At 50.8% G+C, this 15,900-nt stretch overlaps 1 protein-coding gene across 1 annotated transcript in view; it reads right to left on the bottom strand.

Annotated features, from left to right (window-relative positions):
• Positions 1-15,900, bottom strand: part of zgc:153738 (uncharacterized protein LOC558115 homolog) — a 263,841-nt gene that overhangs the window by 21,109 nt on the left and 226,832 nt on the right. The window contains exons 9-11 of the mRNA XM_041189332.1: positions 14,883-15,082; positions 10,903-10,989; positions 7,376-7,553 (exon numbers count right to left, since the gene is read on the bottom strand). Coding sequence (XP_041045266.1) covers positions 7,376-7,553; positions 10,903-10,989; positions 14,883-15,082 — 465 coding nt within the window. The remainder of the gene's footprint in view (positions 1-7,375; positions 7,554-10,902; positions 10,990-14,882; positions 15,083-15,900) is intronic.

Below are 15,900 nucleotides of genomic sequence, written 5' to 3'. Positions count from 1 at the left end.
CATCATAACATTCAAGGCAATGGGCCAAGTGCTGGTAAATGGGATTAGGTAGGTAGGTCAGGTGTTTCTCACATGTCGGTGCAAACTCGATGGGCCGAAGGGCCTCTTCTGCACTGTGACTCTGTGATTCTGTGATTAACTGGGTTAGTCATAGTGTAAAAGGTTTAGAGGGAGTGGAATTCCTAAAATGCATCCAGGAGAGCTTTTTAAGCCAGTACGTAGATGGTCCTACAAGAGCGGGGTGGTCCTGGACTTAATTGTAGGGAATGAAGCCAGGCAAGTGGTAGAGGTATCGGTGGGGGAGCATTTTGCAGATAGTGATCATAACTCTGTTAGATTCAAGGTTGTTATGGAAAAGGACAAGGATGGGCCAGAAATCAGAGTTCTAAATTGGGGGAAGGCCGATTTTAATAAGATCAAATATGATTTGGCCAGAGTGGACTGGGAGCAGCTACTTTTAGGTTTAGGTAAATCTGTGTCAGAGCAGTGGGATTCATTCAAGAAGGAAATAGGGAGAGTACAAGGCCAACATATTCCAGTAAAGACAAAGGGTGGGACTAACAAATCCAGGGAACCCTGGATGTCGAGGGATATACAGGATTGGATAAAGAGAAAAAGGGAGGCTTATGGCAGATACAGAGGGCGCAAAACAGCGGAAGCTCTAGAGGAGGTTAGAATGTACAGGGGGGAACTAAAAAGGAAATTAGGAGAGCAAAAAAGGGGCATGAAAAAACATTGGCAGGTAAAATAAAGGAAAATCCAAAGTTATTTTACGAGTACATTAAGAGTAAGAGGATAACTAGGGAAAGAATAGGGCCTATTATAGACCACAGTGGTAATTTGTGTGTGGAACCGGAAGACGTAGGTAGGGTTCTAAATGAATACTTTGTGTCTGTGTTCACAAGTGAGAGGGATGATGTGGGTATGGAAATCAAGCAGAAGGACTGTGACTTAATTAAAGAAATTAGCATAGAAAGGGAGGAGGTTCTAAGTGGTCTGACAGGCTTAAAAGTAGATATATCTCCAGGCCCGGGTGAAATGTATCCCGGGCTGTTGAGTGAGGCAAAGGAGGAGATAGCAGGGGCGCTGGCAATAATTTTCAATACCTCTCTGGCCACAGGAGAGGTGCCAGAGGACTGGAGGACAGCCAATGTGGTACCGTTATTCAAGAAGGGAGGAAGGGATAAACCAGGGAACTACAGGCCAGTCAGTCTAACCTCAGTGGTGGGGAAACTATTGGAATAAATTCTGAGGGACAGGATTAATCTACCCTTGGGGAGGCAGGGATTAATCAAGGACAGTCAGTAAGGTTTTGTTAAGGGGAGGTCATGTCTGACCAATTTGATTGAATTTTTCAGAGAGGTGACCAGGTGTGTAGATGAGGGCAATGCATTTGACACAGTCTACTTGGACTTCAGCAATGCTTTGGATAAGGTCCCGCATGGGAGACTGATAACGAAGGTAAGAGCCCATGGGATCCAAGACAATTTGGCAAACTGGATCCAGAATTGGCTGAGTGGCAGGAAGCAGAGGGTGATGGTCGATGGGTGTTTTTGTGACTGGATGCCTGTGTCCAGTGGGGTTCCACAGGGATCGGTGTTGGGTCCCTTGCTGTTTGTGGTATATATAAACGATTTAGAATTGAATGTAGGAGGGTTGATCAGTAAGTTCGTGGATGACACGAAAATTGGTGGGGTGGTAAATAGTGAGGAGGATAGCCTTAGATTACAGGAGGTTATAGACGGGCTGGGCAGATGGGCTGATCAGTGGCAAATGGAATTTAATCTGGGTAAGTGTGAGGTGATGCACTTGGGCAGGACAAACAAGGCACGGGAATACATGTTGAATGGTAGGACCCTGGGAAATACCGAGGATTAGAGGGACCTTGGTGTGCATGTCCACCGGTCCCTTAAGGTAGCGGGACAGGTAGATAAGGTGGTTAAGAAGGCATATGGGACACTTGCCTTTATTAGCTGAGGCATAGAATATAAGAGCAGGGAGGTTGTGCTGGAACTGCATAAAACGCTGGTTAGGCCACAGCTAGAGTATTGCATGCAGTTCTGGAATCTGCATTATAGGGAGGATGTGATTGCACAAGAGAGAGTGCAGAGGAGATTTACCAGAATGTTGTCTGGGCTGGAGAGTTTTAGTTATAAGGAGACATTGGATATACTGGGGCTATTTTCCGGGAGCAGATGAGATTGAGGGGGGACATGATTGAGGTGTATAAAATTCTGAGGGGCACAGATCGGGTAGACAGGAAGGAATTTTTCCACTTGGTGGAGGGATCAATAACCAGGGGACATAGATTTAAGGTAAGGGGCAGGAGGTTCAGAGGGGATGGGAGGAAGAATGTTTTCACCCAGAGGGTGGTGGGAATCTGGAACTCACTGCCTGAAAGGGTGGTAGAGGCAGAAACCCTCATAACATTTAGGAAGTATTTGGATGTGCACTTGCGATGCCATGGCAACAAGGCTATGGGCCTAGTGCTGGAAAATGGGATTAGAATAGTTAGGTACTTGTTTGACTGGCACAGATGCAATAGGCCAAAGGGCCCTTTTCTGTGCTGTAGACCCTTGTGACTCTAAGCAGGAAGCTTAACTCTGATTGGTCAACACAATACCCTAGAGAATGAACCAGGGAATGGCTGTCCCCCATGCTTTTGTTTAGTTAAAACAGGCTTAATGCATGGACATGCTCCTTCTGTCTGCAAAGAACAGGGCCCTGTGTGTGAATATTTGTGGCCTCTAGCACGTGTAAGTGAGCCACACCACTAGCCCAATCACGATCTTAAATTGATTTTCGGTGTAAATCTTTGCACAGTCAGGATTATTCAGCAGGTGCTGTCCAATCACAGAATCACACCTAATGATTGGTTCATAATGACTTAGCACCTGCTAAATCTGCAGTCATTTCTGTTAAGACTCTAGGATGTAAGTAATCTGGTCCTGGGGACTTGTCAGCATTTAGTCTCATTAGATTTTCTAGTATTTTTTCTCTAGTGATCGCGATTGTTTTAAGTTTCTCCCTCCCTTTTGCCCCTTGATTTTCTACTATTCTTGGGTCTTCCACTGTGAAGACAGATTCAAAATACCTGTTCAAAGTCTCTGCCATTTCCTTGTTTCGCATTATTAATTCCCCAGTCTTTACCTCCAACGTTCCTCTGCTTACTTTAGCTTCCCTTTTCCTTTTTATGTACTTGTAGAAACTTCTACTGTCTTTTTCTTGCTATTTTTCTCTCATACTGCAATTTCTCAATCACTTTTTTAAAAAGTTATTCCTTTGCTGGTTCCTAAAATTTTCCCAATCTCCTGGCCTACCACCAATCTTTACAGCATTGTGTGTCATTTCTTTCAATGTGATACCACCTGTGGTTTCCTTAGTTAGCTGTGGATGACACATCTTTCTGGTAGAGTCTTTCTCAATGGAATATATTTTTATTTAGAGTTATGAAATATTTCCTTAAATGTCTGCCACTGCTTCTCATAGACATTTACAGCACAGAAGGAGGCCATTCGGCCCAGTGTGACTGCGCCAGTCAACAAAGTCTGACCACAATACATTATCCAGCTCTTGGCCCATTGCCCTGGAGGCTGTGGCAATGCAAGTGAATATCTAAATACTTCTTAAATGTTCCAAGAGTTTCTGACTCAACCACCCTTTCAAGCAGTGAGTTCCAGACTCCCACCACTCCCTGGGTGAAAAAATTTCTCCTCAATTCCCCTCTTAGCTTTCTACCTCTTACCTTAAATCTGTGTACCCTGGTTATTGAACCCTCCACTAATGGAAAAAGTGCCTTCCTATCTGCCCTATCTATGCCCCTCATAATCTTATACACCTCTATCAGGTCTCTTCTCAACCTTCGCTGCTCCAAGGAAAACAACCCCAGCCTATCCAATCTTTCCTCATAGCTCAGACCCTCCAGCCCAGGCAGCATCCTGGTAAATCTCCTCTGCACCCCCTCCAGTGCAATCACATCCTTCCTGTAATGTGGTGACCAGAACTGCACACAGTACTCCAGTTGTGGCCTAACCAGCGTTTTATACAGTTTCAGCTTAACCTCCCTGCTCTTGTATTCTATACCTCGAGTAATAAAGGCAAGTACCCCATATGCCTTCTTAACCACCTTATCTGCCTGCCCTGCTACCCTCAGGGATCTGTGGATATTCACACCAAGGTCCCTCTGATCTTCAGTACTTTCCAGGGTCCTACCATTCATAGTGTAATCATTTGCCTTATTAGCCCTCCCCAAGTGTATTATCTCACACTTTTCCAGGTTGAATTCCATTTGCCACTGCTCTGCCCACCTGACCAGCCCATTGATATCCTCCTGCAGTTTATGGCTATCCTCTTGTCTACCGTCTTACCTCTTAACATATTTTCCCAGTCACTTTAGTCAACCCTGACATAATACCAATCTAATTGCCTTTACTTAACTTTGAGACTCTAATTTTAGACCAACATTTCTCACCTTCAATTTGAATGTAAAATTCCATCATGTTATGATCACTGTTACCAAGATGCTCCTTTACTATGAGGTCATTAATTAATTATATCTCATGACTCTAAAAATATCCTGTTCCCTGTTTGGTTCCAGAATCTATTGTTCTAAGTAACTGTCCCAAATATACTCTATGAACTCATCCTCTTGGCTACCTTTGCCAATTTGATTTATCCAATCTATATGAAGATTAAAATCTTCCAAAATTATTGCTTTTCTAACAGGCCTCAATTATTTCTTGATGTTTACTCTGACCTACAGTGCAGCTACAGTCAGGGGCCCAGAAATAACTCCCACTAGTGACTTCTTTCCATTGTTATTTCTTATCTCCACCCAAACTGATTCTACATTTTGATCCTTCAAACCATGATCATTTCTCACTACTATACTGATCTCATCCTTGATTAACAGAGCTACCCCACCTCCGTTTCAGTTTTTTTTTCTGTCTTTCTGAAATATCAAATACCCTTGAATATTTTATGTACCAGCTGTGGTCACTTTGTAACCCTGACCAGGATTTTTGGCTCAGCGAGCGTGGGTGGGTCACTCTTATCCTGCCCCTTCCTGTCACACTCTGATTATCATCACTCCTACTGCTACCCTGTAATATCACCTTGTCCTTTCTCTTTAACTTTCCAATTTTCCTTTCATGTGAATCCCTCCCCCTCACCGCCCCCCCCCCCACCCCACCAAGTCCCTCAGCACCCAACCCCCACGAACCTGGGATTGGGGCTCGGGGGATCTAAAACACGGGGGCTCAGTCTCAGGATAAAGGGCTGATCTCTTAGGACTGAGATGAGGAGAAATTTATTCACTCAAAGAGTTGTGAATGTTTGGAATTCTCTACCCCAGAGGGTTGTGGATGCTCCATTGTTGAATATATTTAAAGCCGGGATAGATGGATTTTTGGTTTCTCAGGGAAATTAGGGGATATGGGGGATTGGGTGGGAAAATGGGCCTGAAGCCCACGATCAGCCATGATCCTATTGAATGGCGGAGCAGGCTCGATGGGCTGAATGGCCTACTCCTGTTCTACTTTCTCAAAATTATTAAGGGTTCATAAAGAGTAAATTAGGAGAAGTTGTGGAATGAGATTCAACAGGAACTTTCAAAGGGAATTGGATAAATATATGGAAGGGAAACTTTGGCAGGGTAATGGGGAAAGGTCAGGGGAAGGGTTAATTGGATAGACCTTAACGAGAGTTGATGGGCTAAAGGGCCTTGTCTTGATGCACACTGTGGTTCTATGGTAAACATCAAAGTTATCTGCGCAATAACAAGCTGTTAAATCTTTAATGGACTCAAAGGCTTAAAAATCCTTAATGTCATCCTCTGAGTGTCTAAATCAATATCAAGTAGCACGAGACAGGCAGAGCGAGGCAGGCAGCGCGAGACAGGCAGAGCGAGACAGGCAGTACGGGGCAGGTAGTGTGGGACAAGCAGAGTGAGACAGGCAGAGCGAGGCAGGCAGCGCGAGACAGGCAGAGTGAGACAGGCAGAGCGAGACAGGCAGTACGGGGCAGGTAGCGTGGGACAAGCAGAGTGAGACAGGCAGAGCGAGATAGGCAGCGCGAGACAGGCAGCGCGAGACAGGCAGAGCGAGATAGGCAGCACGAGACAGGCAGCGTGAGACAGGCAGAGCGAGACAGGCAGCGCGAGACAGGCAGAGTGAGACAGGCAGCGCGGGTCAGGCAAAGTGAGACAGGCAGAGTGAGACAGGCAGCGCGAGACAGGCAGAGCGAGACAGGCAGCGCGAGACAGGCAGAGCGAGACAGGCAGAGCGAGACAGGCAGCGTGAGACAGGCAGAGCGAGACAGGCAGAGCGAGACATGCAGAGCGAGACAGGCAGTATGGGGCAGTGCGAGATAGGCAGCACAGGACAGGCAGTGTGAGATAGGCAGCATGAGACAGATATCATGAGATAGGCAGCGTGAGGCAGGCAGCATGAGACAGGCAGCGTGAGACAGGCAGCATGGGATGGGCAGCGCGGGATAGGTAGCACCAGACAGGCAGTGCGATACAGGCAGCATGGGACAAGCAGCATGAGACAGGCAGCACAGGACAGGCAGCATGAGACAGGCAGCATGAGACAGGCGGTGCGAGACAGGCGGCCTGAGACAGGCAGCATGCGACAGGCGGTGCGAGACAGGCGGCCTGAGACAGGCAGCATGCGACAGGCAGCATGAGACAGGCAGCATGAGACAGGCGGTGCGAGACAGGAGGCCTGAGACAGGCAGCATGCGACAGGCAGCATGAGACAGGCAGCATGCGACAGGCGGCACGAGACAGGCAGCACGGGTTGGGAAGCACGGGACGGAGAGCAGAGGGCAGGCAGCACAAGACAAGCAGCGTGGGGCAGGCAGTTTGACACAGGCAGAACAGTACAGGTAGTGCAAGGCCGGCAACATGGGACAGGGAATGGGGGACAGGCAGTGTAGACTTTTGATCTACAAGATAGTCGGGTGTTATGGGGGGGCGGTGAAGGCGGTGGAAAGCAGGAAAGTAAGATTGAGACGACAGTCAATTCAGCAATGATCTTATTGAATGGTGGAACAGGTTTGAGGGGCTGAATGGCCTCCTCCTGCTCCTAAGTGCTACGTTTTATGACAGACAGTTTGAGACAGGCAGTAGAGGATGGGGCAGTTGGAGACGGCAGTGCCTGTCCTGATGGGAGCACAGTACAGGCTACCGGAGACCCTCCACAGGAACAGGAGCTTGAAGCCAATGCCCCCAGAACACAATTAACAGAGGAGGGATCAGTGGACAGGTACACGGGTTACCTAGTGAGTCCTGTAAGAGTTTCATTCATTCACTGTCACACTCGGTATTAACGCCAGGACACGGAGTGACAGTTCGATGGGATTTGTAACTCACAATAACGAGAGGCGTAGTCAGCTCGTGGGATCAGCAGGATTCGATCATAAACCTTAAAGAGGGGCTTTAGCTCAGCATCAAATGGGCGGCTTGATGTTCCCACCAGCAAAACCCGGTCCTCAGTTTTGATCTTTTTCAGCACCTTCGGCAAATCCTTCTTCAAACGTTTGGGTTCGAGCTGTTTCACAGCAGCCAGGTTAGTGACATTATCACAATTACAGCCCCACGAGCGCCCATCGCACCTCCCCCCACACACCCTCTCTGCGATCCACTGGCAATCGGGAGTGTAATGTAAGAATTGAAATTCCTGGTTTCTGTCCCCATCACAGGAAAACTTGGTCAGGAATAGCTGTTGAGTAACTGGAATTGGCTGCTGATTGAAAATGGATCGTCTACGGTCTAAGAAATCGGTCTCGATGCAAAACATGGATCAAATGTTCTGTTGTTAAATTCCAACAAGAGTCCAGCCTCGATTTGATGCACTAAACTCTGGCCAGGGGGTTGAACCGAGAAACCCTGGGCTCAGAGACACACTATTGGGGGTGGGGTGTGGGGGTGGTGTACACAGCTGGGTGGAGGGGGGTACCCACTGGGCGCTGGGCACACACCAGTGGTTGTGTACAAACTGGGTGGTGGAATACAGCTGGAGGATGGGGTAAAGACGGTGGGTGGGGTACACAGTGGGGGTGGGGTATGCAGTGGGAGTGGGGTGTAGACTGGGGGTGGGGTACACAGTGGGGGTGGGGTACTCAGTGGGGGTGGGGTACACAGTGGGGGTGGGGTGTAGACTGGGGGTGGGGCACTCAGTGAGGATGGGGTGTAGACTGGGGGTGGGGTACAGCGTGAGGGTGGGGTACACAGTGGGAGTGGGGTATGCAGTGGGGGTGGGGTACACAGTGGGGGTGGGGTGTAGACGGGGGGTGGGGTACACAGTGGGGGTGGGGTATGCAGTGGGGGTGGGGTGTAGACTGGGGGTGGGGTGTAGACTGGGGGTGGGGTACACAGTGGGGGTGGGGTGTAGACTGGGGGTGGGGTACACAGTGGGGGTGGGGTACATAGTGGGGGTGGGGTGTAGACTGGGGGTGGGGTACACAGTGGGGGTGGGGTGTAGACTGGGGGTGGGGTACACAGTGGGGGTGGGGTGTAGACAGGGGGTGGGGTACACAGTGGGGGTGGGGTACAAAGTGGGGGTGGGGTGTAGACTGGGGGTGGGGTACACAGTGGGGGTGGGGTGTAGACAGGGGGTGGGGTACACAGTGGGGGTGGGGTACAAAGTGGGGGTGGGGTGTAGACTGGGGGTGGGGTACACAGTGGGGGTGGGGTACACAGTGGGGGTGGGGTGTAGACAGGGGGTGGGGTACACAGTGGGGGTGGGGTGTAGACTGGGGGTGGGGTACACAGTGGGGGTGGGGTGTAGATGGGGGGTGGGGTACACAGTGGGGGTGGGATGTAGATGGGGGGTGGGGTACACAGTGGGGGTGGGGTACACAGTGGGGGTGGGGTGTAGACTGGGGGTGGGGTACACAGTGGGGGTGGGGTACACAGTGGGGGTGGGGTGTAGACTGGGGGTGGGGAACACAGTGGGGGTGGGGTACACAGTGGGGGTGGGGTGTAGACTGGGGGTGGGGTACACAGTGGGGGTGGGGTACACAGTGGGGGTGGGGTGTAGACAGGGGGTGGGGTACACAGTGGGGGTGGGGTACACAGTGGGGGTGGGGTACACAGTGGGGGTGGGGTGTAGACAGGGGGTGGGGTACACAGTGGGGGTGGGGTGTAGACTGGGGGTGGGGTACACAGTGGGGGTGGGGTGTAGACTGGGGGTGGGGTACACAGTGGGGGTGGGGTACACAGTGGGGGTGGGGTGTAGACTGGGGGTGGGGTACACAGTGGGGGTGGGGTACACAGTGGGGGTGGGGTGTAGACTGGGGGTGGGGTACACAGTGGGGGTGGGGTACATAGTGGGGGTGGGGTGTAGACTGGGGGTGGGGTACACAGTGGGGGTGGGGTACATAGTGGGGGTGGGGTGTAGACTGGGGGTGGGGTACACAGTGGGGGTGGGGTACACAGTGGGGGTGGGGTGTAGACTGGGGGTGGGGTACACAGTGGGGGTGGGGTACACAGTGGGGGTGGGGTGTAGACAGGGGGTGGGGTACACAGTAGGGGTGGGGTACACAGTGGGGGTGGGGTGTAGATGGGGGGTGGGGTACACAGTGGGGGTGGGGTACGCAGTGGGGGTGGGGTACGCAGTGGGGGTGGGGTACACAGTGGGGGTGGGGTGTAGATGGGGGGTGGGGTACGCAGTGGGGGTGGGGTACGCAGTGGGGGTGGGGTACACAGTGGGGGTGGGGTGTAGATGGGGGTGGGGTACACAGTGGGGGTGGGGTGTAGACAGGGGGTGGGGTATACAGTGGGGGTGGGGTGTAGACAGGGGGTGGGGTACACAGTGGGGGTGGGGTACACAGTGGGGGTGGGGTGTAGACAGGGGGTGGGGTACACAGTGGGGGTGGGGTGTAGATGGGGGGTGGGGTACACAGTGGGGGTGGGGTACACAGTGGGGGTGGGGTGTAGATGGGGGGTGGGGTACACAGTGGGGGTGGGGTACACAGTGGGGGTGGGGTGTAGACTGGGGGTGGGGTGTAGACTGGGGGTGGGGTACACATTGGGGGTGGGGTACACAGTGGGGGTGGGGTGTAGATGGGGGGTGGGGTACACAGTGGGGGTGGGATGTAGATGGGGGGTGGGGTACACAGTGGGGGTGGGGTACACAGTGGGGGTGGGGTGTAGACTGGGGGTGGGGTACACAGTGGGGGTGGGGTACACAGTGAGGGTGGGGTGTAGACTGGGGGTGGGGTACACAGTGGGGGTGGGGTGTAGACTGGGGGTGGGGTACACAGTGGGGGTGGGGTGTAGACTGGGGGTGGGGTACACAGTGGGGGTGGGGTACACAGTGAGGGTGGGGTGTAGACTGGGGGTGGGGTACACAGTGGGGGTGGGGTACACAGTGGGGGTGGGGTAAACAGTGGGGGTGGGGTGTAGACAGGGGGTGGGGTACACAGTGGGGGTGGGGTGTAGACTGGGGGTGGGGTACACAGTGGGCGTGGGGTGTAGACTGGGGGTGGGGTACACAGTGGGGGTGGGGTACACAGTGGGGGTGGGGTGTAGACTGGGGGTGGGGTACACAGTGGGGGTGGGGTACACAGTGGGGGTGGGGTGTAGATGGGGGGTGGGGTACACAGTGGGGGTGGGGTACACTGTGGGGGTGGGGTACACAGTGGGGGTGGGGTACGCAGTGGGGGTGGGGTACGCAGTGGGGGTGGGGTGTAGATGGGGGGTGGGGTACACAGTGGAGTGGGGTATAAACTGAGAGTGGGGTACAGACTGGGATTGGGGTACATATGAAGAGAAATGGGATGCAGACTGAATTTAGATACCGCCATGGATGCAGTGGACTGACTGTTTGGGGGGCGGTAGATTGTTACAGGGTGGGATTGACTCTGGGGAGGGGGTGGGCAGGGAAATGTACTCACCACCTTTTCTTCCTTTGGCACTTTCTTTATGAATGTTTTCTCAGCATCATCAATCCAGACAACAGAGGGTTGGAGCAGCTTTGCAACCTGAGGGGGTGGGAGAGAGAGAGAGAGAGACGGAGGGAGAGAGGGAGAGAGAGAGAGAGAGATGGAGCGAAGGAGAGGGAGGGAGAGAGGGGGTGGGGGAGTATGAGAGAGAGAGAGAGGGAGGGAGAGAGAGGGAGGGAGAGAGACAAGAAAGGGGGAGGGAGAGATAGAGGTGGAGAGGGGGAGGAAGAGGAGAGGGAGATAGAGAGACAGAGAGAGAGGGTGAGGGAGAGATAAAGATAGGGAGAGAGAAAGAGTTAGAGAACAAAGAGGGAGAAAGTCAGAGAGAGGGATGGGTGAAGAGACAGAAAGGGGAGATTGTGTTAAATTGGATCCCAAGCCAGATGGTGAAGTCTGAAACTGCCAGAAATCCTCTTCTTGACGTTTATGTTGTTTATAGAATGGGGTCTGCTGTCTACTTCCTCCCCCAGTGTCCCAGGAGTCTCCCGATTCACTGCTCCAGCTACTTGATTTCACAATGCCCTTCGCCAGTATCAATAGAATGAACACTCCATTAACTGAGAGAGGGGAGATAATAGGAGAGAGTGAGCGAGACGGGGAGAGTGGGGAGAGAGCTCGGGCGAAAAGAGGGAGGGAGTCAGAGAAAGAGGGAGGGAGGGGTGGGAGTTGGAGACAGCTGGGGAGAGAGAAAGAGAGAGATAAAGAGAGAGAGAGAGTGAGAAAATCACAAAAGGGTAAGACATAGGAGCAGGAGTAGACCACATAGCCTGTCCAGTCTGCTCCAGCAGGGAAAAGCTAAGAGCCAGAAGATTTTCCTCCTTTTGAAGTTCAACAGGAAAATGTCCCGGCAGATGTGAAGCAGCAACACATCCACTAGACAGAGCAAGGTGTAATTCTGAGAAAGGTCAAAGCTGCGGACTCGAATCCACTGAGTGGTCTAACAGCTGACCAACCCCCCAACCTGCCTCCACCTTCATCATGTGAACATCTGGACCAAGACTTGGAAAACAAGGAAGAAAAGTTCAGTCTGATCATCGGCCTTAACCCCCATTTTCCTGCCCAATCCCCATATCCTGTAATTCCCTGAGAGGCCAAAACTCTGTCTATCCCAGTCTTAAACATATTCACTGATAGAGCAACCACAACCCTCTGGGACAGAAAATTCCAAAGATTCACAGCCCTTTGAGTGAAGAAATTTCTCCTCATCTCAGTCCTAAATGATCTGCCCTTTATCCTGAGACTGAGCGCCCGTGTTTTAGATCTGCTGACCAGTGGGAACAATCTCTCAGTGTCCGCCCTTCAAACCCCTTCAGAATCTTGTAGCTTTCAGTGAGGTCACATCTCATTATTCTAAACTCCAGAGAATATCAGCCCAGTTTACTCAGCGTCTCATCACAGGACAACCCCCTCATCCCAGGGACCAATCGAGTGAACCTTGGCTGTCCCCCCTCCAATGTAAGAATATCCTTTCCTAAACGTGGAGACCAAAACTGCCCACACGATTCCAGATGTGGTCTCACCCAAACCCTGTACATCTGGAGTGAGACTTCTTTATTCTTGTACCCCAATCACACTATAATAAAGGCCAACAAGACATTGGCCTTCCTGATTGCTAACTGCTCCTGAATGCTAACTCTCTGCATTCTTGGTACAAGCACCACCTAAATCTCTTTGGTCATAAGAATAAAAAAAGCAGAATTTTTTTTTTACAAGTAAGACACTTTGTAATTGTTGATGTTAAAAGTGAATAACTTCACATAGAACCATAGAAAAGTTACAGCACAGAAGGATGCCATTCGGCCCATCTTGTCCATGCCAGCCTGAGGACACCCAGGTACCCTTTTTAATCCCACCTTCCTGCACCCGGCCCATAGCCCTGCAGCTTACAGCACTTTAGGTGCAGATCCAGGTACTTTTTAGAAGAGTTTAAAGTTTCTGCCTCTACCACCAACTTGGGCAGCGAATTCCAGACACCCACTACCCTCTGCGTAAAAAGGTTCTTCCACATGTCCCCCCTACACCTTCTGCCACTTATCTTGAATCTATGTCCCCTGGTTCTAGAATTCTCCATCAAGGGAAACAATTTTATCCTGTCCACTCTATCTATTCCCCTCATAATTTTGTACACCTCAATCAAGTCCCCTCTCAGCCTTCTTTGTTCTAAGGAAAATAACCCCAACCTATCCAATCTCTCCTCGTAGCTACACTTCTCTAACCTTGGTAACATTCTTGTAAACCTCCTCTACAATCTCTCCAGAGCTATTACATCCTTCCTGTAATGTGGTGACCAGAACTGCACACAATACTCCAGTTGTGGCCTCACCAATGTTTTATACAATTCCAACATTATATCCTTCCTTTTATTTTCTATACCTCTGCCAGTGAAGGACAGCATTCCATATGCCTTCTTTACAACCTTGTCTACTTGAACTGCTGTCTTCAGAGACCTGTGTACTTGTACACCAAGATCTCTCACTTCATCTACCCCTCTTAGTATGTTCCCATTTATTTCCTTACATTACACTCCATCTGCCACCTTGTTGCTCATCTGTCTGTATCCCTTCACAGCTCCTCTGACCTCCCTATAGCTTTCCTTCCCACCCAGCTCGGTAACATCAGCAACTTAGATACATTACTCTCCATTTCTTCAACTAAGGGGGAGAGAATAAGAGAGGGGAGAGAAAGTCAGAGAGGTATACAGAGAGTCAGTGAGACAAAGAGAGGGAGACCACAGAGAGGTGGACAGAGAGAGGGGGACAGAGAGAGAGAAAAAGGGACAGAGAGAGAGAGAGGGACAGGGAAAGGGACACAGAGAGAGAGTCAGAGAGTGTGACAGGGAGAGGGATGGAGACAGAGTCAGAGAGAGAGTGAGACAGGGAGAGGGATAAGGAGAGAGAGAGACAGAGAGAGATAGAGACAGGGATAGAAAGAGTTGGAGAGTAAGACAGAAAGAGGGATAGAGAGTGTCAGAGAAAGAGACAGAGAGAGAGATAGAGAGAGAGAGTCAGAGACAGAAAGAGAGTAAGAGAGGGAGAGCACAGAGACATGGATAGAGAGAGGGGGACAGAGAGAGAGAAAAAGGGACAGAGAGAGAGAGAGAGACAGAGAGGGATAGAGAGAGAGTCAGAGAGTGAGACAGGGAGAGACAGAGAGAGGGATAGAGAGAGAGAATCGGAGAGAGAGACAGAAGAAGGGCCAGTGCCAGGACTGGGGATCGGACTGGACTGGGGAGCCACCTTCTGGTTGAATAGCAGATGGCAGCTCTTGCTTCACCACCACACTCACCTCCTCCCCACTGTTCAACACTCTTGCTTTGTTCACTGCACACTCGATTTAGAATTTGTTCTTGATTCTGTATCCTCTCCAAAATCAAACCTATTTCCTGCTTATGACATTGCCTGTCTCCAGCCCACCCAGCTCATCTGCTTTTGTGATTCCCAGACTCAACAGTGCTTCCCTCACCCTCTGTAAACTCCACTGCCCGTGTCTCACTCTCCAGCCCTACCTCCCTCTAACTCCAGCCCCCCTCACCCTCTGTAAACTCCACTGCCCGTGTCTCACTCTCCAGCCCTACCTCCCTCTAACTCCAGCCCCCTGTCCACACTCACTCCCACTGCCCCCTGCTCGGTGACTGTGCTTTGGGTAATTTGGTCTCACATTGTGAAACTGCCCCCATAACCTTTAACGATGAATTGGAGAAATATGGGGGTGGAGCTGGGGATTGGGTGGATAGTTTTTGAACAGATGGGATGACTGGCCTCCCTTTGTGTTGCCTCTTTTTCTCATTTTACCCCAGCCCCTCCACAATGCCAAACTTTTTTCCTCTTTTGAACTTTTGCTATGTGCTCATCCTTCATCCAAATGTTTGGCCAAGTGACAGAGGTTATTGACTGTACAGAGGTTATTGACTGTAGAGAGGTTATTGACTGTACCTTGATGACCATGTGTAGCATCATCTGCTGACCAATCTTGCCGGGATATTTCCCTGCGATATTCTTGGCTGACAGATCAAAGAGAGTGGCACATGTCTCTGTGCATATGCTGTGTACTAACATCTTCTTTCCCACACCATGGGGACCAGCCAGAAGGATGGACTTCACCAGGGGCGCTTTCTCGTGGAGAGGCTTGGAACCTAGAGATAGCAGGATGAAAACACACTGCCGGAGTTTATAAGGTATGGACTTATTGACATCCTGGGTCTGTGAAACTGTGTCTCTGGATAATGAGTTGTGACCGGGACACCCGTGGGCACCAAGACCTGGGTAGGAGCTGGGATGTGCTCCAAGAGTGTGGCTCAGTCTTACCTTCGCTCTCCCCGAACCTTACAAAATGGTCAAGTGATTGACAAACAAGGTTCACCACAGATCAGACTCTGTGACTCTGTTAGTGTGAGGCTGCGCATGTTTGTAGGAAGAATAAGGAGGGTCACTAACTACCCCGAGGGTGTGAGTCTGGGTGCGGTAGAGGAACAAAGGGGTCTCTGAGCACAAACGCTCCGATCACTGAACGCTGTGCTACGGGTTAGCGAGGCCAGAGAAAAGCTAGTGAGGCTGCAGGGTTTACACCTGCAGGAACAAACCTCAGAGAACGGGACAAAAACAGAAAATGCTGGAAAAACTCAGCAGGTCTGACAGCCTCTGTGGAGAGAGAGAGACAGAGTGAACGTTTCGAGTCCGTCTGACTCTCCTTCAGAATGAAAGAGAAGTAAAACACATTTTTTACTCCTTTTTTACTCCCCTTTAGTTCTGAAGGAGAGTCATACAGACTCGAAACGTTAACTCTGTCTCTCTCTCTCCACAGAGGCTGTCAGACCTGCTGAGTTTTTCCAGCATTTTCTGTTTTTGTCTCAGATTTCCGGCATCTGCAGTATTTTGCTTTTATGCTGCATGAAAATTGGGTTCAGGTACACTGGGTACAATTGCAGTCAGCACATTAGGAAAAGGATATAGA

This window comes from Carcharodon carcharias, chromosome 6 (assembly GCF_017639515.1).
Source record: "Carcharodon carcharias isolate sCarCar2 chromosome 6, sCarCar2.pri, whole genome shotgun sequence".
Lineage (NCBI taxonomy): Eukaryota > Metazoa > Chordata > Chondrichthyes > Lamniformes > Lamnidae > Carcharodon > Carcharodon carcharias.
This window is presented reverse-complemented; position numbering and strand designations above follow the sequence as displayed.